Below are 6,168 nucleotides of genomic sequence, written 5' to 3'. Positions count from 1 at the left end.
CCAAGCAGCGACACACTTGTCAAAATAAACCAACAGGGGTTAAAACACAGGTTCCTCTGATCTGAGAGGTGCAGCGTTGTGTGTGTGTGTGTGTGTGTGTGTCTGGACACACTTCAAACGTCACCTGACAGAAAATCTAAACTTACACACTTACACCGCAGACACTCGGGGTAAACACGCACTCAAAGGCAACACTTTGTCTGCACACAGCTTTACTGATTTCATTTCTTTACATTGAAGGCGTCACTGTTCTGTACGTGCTTCTCTGACGTCATCTAAATATTTGCTGAATCCTGGTAAAAAATAACCCTAAAAATCTGTCCTGAAGTGTGACGTCATCACATGATCAAAACCTCCATTCATGCTCGACCCCCCCTCCTCTCCTCCTCCCCCCTCCCTGTCTGCCTGTGAGCTCGTCACTTTTTTCTGCATCAGAGTGGGATGCAGGATCTTCAGAGGATCTCAGCACACAGCTTCTCTCTCTCTCTTTTTTTTTTTTTTTTTTTTTTTTCTTGGAGCTCATGAAACGATGGGAGCCAGTCTGCTGGAAGCCGTTTGGATAGAGACGATTTTTTATTGATGAGAAGGAGAGCAGTGTCCGGAAGTTTTTTTTTTTCTTTGCTTATTCTTTCTTGAATGTCTGCAGGTAGGACAGTTTTGTCTTTGCTTCTCCTTTTCCAAATAAAATCACATCACCAGCTTTCCTCTTAATGTTTGTTACAAAAGCTGTGTTCTTTCGTATCTTAATTAATTTTTTTACCTTTTACTTTTATCTTGAGCTAAAGTCTTTTTTGAAATGCATAACCCTTTAAATATTCAAAGAGAATAATATCAGATCATATCAGAAAATAGTAAAAACTAATGTCAAAAATGATCTTTGTCTTATTAGAATAATAACTAAAGTAAGCTGTTGCATGAAACAACAAGAGCATTGCATCGTTTTGAATTCTAGACCGTATTTATAAGATTTGCAGACAAATTCAAACAATTTAAAGTAAAATATCTCAGCCATCTCTCACACTGTGCTCCTTAACTGATCTTGCGCGCCCTCTGCTGGCTACATTATATGCAACAGCACAGTGAATGCTGCTGTAATTTCTCTGTCTGATATCAAAGATGGGAGGTGTGGGTGAGGATGCTGAGGTTAAGAGCTGCACTATTTATCAGAGATGTTATCCAAATAACAGGAGCTGCAATTTTTTGACAAAAGAGCAAATGTAAAATGTGTGACAAAGTATTCAAATTGCAGCAGTGGTGCAGAGATGCCCCCGACCGACAATGTATGTCCACAGTATGATTTTATAGGGTCCCTAAACCCACCACGGGCCCCCCAAACAGTGTACTGTAGTGATGATCTGGCCTAATTTAATTTATTTATCTTTTTTTTCAAGGGGAAAGGAATCTTTTTATATGTTAAGCTATTATTTTATTCCTTAACTAATTTGTTCCTAATATTGATGTAAAAATGTAAAAGAAAATATAGAATCTTTCTCGTTAACACACATTTTGCAAATGTTATAATGCAGATTCTGTAGATCCTGTATGTTTTTTGATGGAGGGAAGCCCAAATGTTTCCCATTTATTTTATCATTTTATCATTTTCTGTAGGTTTATATGCTGGGATCTACTTGAGATGTCGGACTTGTATATGAGATTTTTTTTTAACCTCTGCACTGTAACTGGCCTCCGAGAACAATGATCATTGATGATTGATTCAACGTACATGTGCCAGGGCAAATAGCACTCGATTAGCTGCTTCACGGAGACTTTAAAGTGCATACCATTGCTGCATCTAAACGTTAAATGCATGAGGAATCCCGAACTACTGATTTCTAAAATAGGGGGCCTCCAAACTATTTGCACAGGCCCCCAAAAAAGCTAGAAACGGCCCTGCGTTCAGCCTTACTTGCATCTTGGTTTTAGTCATTTCTCTCTCTGTGTCTCTTTCCTTCCAGTGGGATGGCTCTCAGTCACTTCCTGTGTCTGCTGCTCTGTGCAGTTTCTGGAGTTGTTGGTCAGGATGAGGACAGCGAGGCGTACAGGTGGAGCAGGCAGAGCCTCCCGCTGCTGCTGGACACACACACACAGCCTCTGAACACTCCTCTGTTCAGAGGGCAGGAGGAGGACGAGGACAGAGGAGGGACGAAGACGCTCTGTGGAATAGAGTGTCAAAGCGGCCACCCAGCTCTGGACCAGGCTGAGCAAGAGAGGATGCTGGGATACGAGACGCTGTATGAGAACGGCACTCGCACGCACACGGATGTCAGTTTGGAGGGTTTCAACAAGACGGGAACGGCAGCACACTCACCGGCTCGAACCCGCAGGAAACGGCAGGTTTACGGAGCGGATGGACGCTTTGTGATCTCTGACCCGCATTTCATCACCAACTATCCGTTTTCTACCGCTGTGCATCTCTCCACAGGCTGCTCAGGAGTCCTGATATCCCCCAAACACGTGCTGACAGCAGCACACTGCATCCACGATGGGAGGGACTACCTCGAGAGTGCCAGACGGGTTAAAGTAGGGGTGTTACAGCTCAAGAGTAAAAGGAGAAGAGGGGGTGGTAGGAGGAGGGGAGGGCGGAGGAGGGGCGGGAGGAGAGAAGAGGGGGAAATAATGGAGGAAGGTGAGGAGCAGAATAGTATAGATGGAGATGGGGCGGGAGGGAGAAAGGGAGGCAAAGGCAGGAGGCGCAGAGGGAGGAAAGAGGGTGTAGCCGACCAGGGAGGTGTAGAGTCGGAGAGAGAAGGAGGAGGAGGGAAGCGGAAGAGGCTCAACCGGATACGTCGCAGTGCTGAACCCAAGAAGCAGCCCGTCGTCCGTTGGGCTCGAGTCAAACAAACCCGAATCCCTCAAGGCTGGATCCAAACCAAGAGCTCCGCCAACTCAGTGTCCACAGACTACGACTACGCCGTCCTAGAGCTGAAACGACCCGTCAAACAAAAGCACATGGAGCTCGGGGTGGCGCCACCCTCCACCCCGCTGGCACGGATCCACTTCTCAGGCTACGACGCTGATAAAAGCCTGCAGGATGGGCGCGGGGACGAGATGGTGGTGTACCGTTTTTGCTCAGTGGTGAACGAGTCGGACGACTTGATGTACCAGCACTGTGACGCGCAGTCGGGCGCTACAGGTGCAGGCGTTTACGTCCGTCTGAGGCGGCAAGCGGGAGACGCAGACAAGAAGGGGAAGTGGCAGCGACGGGTGATTGGGGTGTTTTCAGGGCACCAGTGGGTGGAGGTGGAGGGGGGCGGGCAGAAGGACTTCAATGTGGCTGTGAGGATTACTCCACCCAAATACGCCCAGATCTGTCACTGGATCCATGGAGATCCGAGTCTCTGTAAAGAGATTTGACTGTAAAGTGATGATCTTTTATTAAAAACACCTGTTTTTACTCTGAAAGACACTCAAAGATCTGGGCCTGTATGTATAAAACTTCTAAAAAAACATAGTCGTAAGAATGGTCGAAACTTTGAGCTTATGACTCGAACACTTCGTAGTAAAAGGTAGGGCTTAGAGGCTTTGTACAGACGCTTACTTTTAGTAAAGACTGCCGTGTTGTCAATTAAGGATGTCGACCCAAAATGCTCTCTTTGTCTGAGGCTCTTATGCTGCAATCCATTGAACATGGAGCTCAGAAAAGAAAAAAGTGCAGCGACATTGGTCATTCAAATAGGAATCCCAGGTTGAAAACTCGAGCAAGATCGAGCCTGACTTCGCCGACACAAACGCGCCTAAACATCACAGTAATATGGTGGCTTGATAGACGTCTTGGCGGTGCTAGCCTACTCCTCCTCCCGACCAGTTTCCACAAGAGGATGCACTGGGAGGCATTTAGATCAGAAGTCAGGAATAACACCTCAGAACCAGTGATTTCTGAATTGCAGTGGATTGCAGCATTTAACAGCCAATGGCACGGCTTCAAAGGTTACACGTCGTGGCTTCATCAGGGCTTCAGGCACACCTCGTCATTCATCATTCATTGTGTCCAAAGACGTGAAGGCTTTAATATATTGTAGCATGCAAAACAAAGGCTTTTACGAGTTCCCACAGGTATAAAAACATTCAAATATGTTGTTTGGGATATTTTTCAAAATCTTACTTAAGTTAAGAAGGGTGTAGTAACCATTTTGAGTGATACTACCCCGTGGAAAATGTTTATCTTTTGCAAAACAGCACAGGATTCGACCCAAACTAAAACATTTTTTTTTTTTTAAAACAGTACTGATTTAATATTGCACTCCATTAAAATGAACTGACTCACAATCATAATCGATACAGCAGAACCAGATATACTTTATATTCCTTGCCAAAGGCTCTGGCCTACATAACCCACAATGCAATTCGAATGCTAGTAGTAGTAGTAGTAGTAGCCTCCAGCAGAGATGAGGAGCGCGTCGTCTTCAGACCCAACCGATGCCGACTCAAGTGACATCACTTGAGTCAACTTTAATGTGTAAAATCTGTGCAGCTTCCCTTTAAAAAGATTACTCCTGTGTTTATTAATTCACATATTTCACTGCTCAGCTTAATTATTATTGCACTTTTTTGTAATTGCTATAAATGAGGGTAACACAAGCATCAGGAAGACTCACACTTACATGTGAACGCTTGATTGTATTTATGCTGAAACCACCGTGTCATGAACTTTTTCATGTTGTGTAAGGATGTGGCGTTAGGACAGACATGTCTTCATTAATTTATCATCATACGCTTCCAAAATATGAAAAGTGTGAAGCCGCTGCCTCTGCTCGTCACTGCTGAACTTTCTGAGACCTGGGCTGCAGTCAAATATTTAAAAAAAAAAACGAACTGCACTTACACTTTGGGCTGCAAGGAATGAAATAGATAGGAAAGGAAGCACTAATGCAACTTTCCTTAGTATTTAGAGAATTCAACCAGCTCTTATCATGGCTGCCACTTAGATACATCCAGGTTATTTCACTCAGTTAGGAGCCTTCATAAGAAAAAAAGACCGCAAACCCAAGTCTTCACACTTAGTAATGTTTACGTAAGGCACTTAACTGTAAGAATAACAGGAAAACTGTGTCAAGTTTAATTTAAGACCATAATGTCACTCTTTCACTCACAGCTTTATACATACTGGCCTGGGAACGCTGATCTAAGATCATATCGGCAAACATATAATCAAGGAATGCTGCACATGTCTCTGGTTCTGGATCTTAATCAGCTTATTGAGAGACTATAAATCACATGCAGTAAACTTGTGCTAAAAATGAAGATTTTAATGTGCATTTTTTAGGAGGAATTCACCTTTTCTAAACATCACAGCTGTTTGTCTGTCACCTTATTTATATAACTATGAAACTGTAAGTATGTAAAGGAAAAGACAAAACCTTATTTTTGTCTCTTGTGTTGTAAAATGTCAACATTTTGCTTTGTTTCCTTCACGAGCACACACAAGTAAAACACGTACGTCTTTTCTGATGTTTTGAGGCGAGTGACAATAACTTTGTGTTGTAATTTTTGTTCATGCCACAAACACACGTTCCTGTCAACAGAAATTAACTCATGCCGAAAGACAAATAAAGACGTTGAGCTTTTCGAACAGCGAGCCGACAGAAGCAGGACAGAGAGAAGTGATGAGCCGTGAGGGAGGTTTGGATCAGTGTATTTGTCTTTTATTGCATCTCATTTGGACTCACATGCAGGTGGGGTTGGGGGGAGGGTGAGGGGAGGGAGGACGATGCCATCCATAACAACCCAAAGAAAAAAACAACACAGCCTTCATGTGAATACTTAGCAAACATTATTTATCCACATTCCTTTTTGTTTTTAATGTGTCGTAGTCATCTTTATTTTTCTTTCAACACTTTGTTAATGCCACAATGGATTAAGATACAGTCACTTTTTGGAAATAAACAACACACAGAACATCCAGCGTATACTTGAGTGCTTTACAGTGAGAGTCCTCGTGACAGTACGTGTGACGTACCGACCGCTGCTGCGTCTCAAAATGACCCAAACAGGACTGAGGCCACAATCCAATCACATACACGAATGCTTCCTCGTCTCTTGGATTTCCCCACCCTGACGTTAAGTCGTCAGAGATAAGGAAAAAGGAGCTCTCTGAGAGTATTAGAACGCATCCCAGATCGACCTGTGTCGCACGCTATGATGCAGTATCACTCCACACCAGCAGAGGGC

At 43.8% G+C, this 6,168-nt stretch overlaps 1 protein-coding gene across 1 annotated transcript; it reads left to right on the top strand.

Annotated features, from left to right (window-relative positions):
- Nucleotides 1-1,959: 1,959 nt before the first annotated feature.
- On the top strand, nt 1,960-3,354 carry LOC141017739 (inactive serine protease 35-like). The gene has a single exon (XM_073492470.1). It carries the CDS (start codon nt 1,960-1,962, stop codon nt 3,352-3,354), a length of 1,395 nt encoding a protein of 464 aa, XP_073348571.1.
- Nucleotides 3,355-6,168: the final 2,814 nt, after the last annotated feature.

The sequence above is a fragment of the Pagrus major genome, chromosome 22, assembly GCF_040436345.1.
Source record: "Pagrus major chromosome 22, Pma_NU_1.0".
Lineage (NCBI taxonomy): Eukaryota > Metazoa > Chordata > Actinopteri > Spariformes > Sparidae > Pagrus > Pagrus major.
Note: the sequence above shows the minus strand (reverse complement) of the source record. Positions and strands in the feature narration are given on the sequence as shown.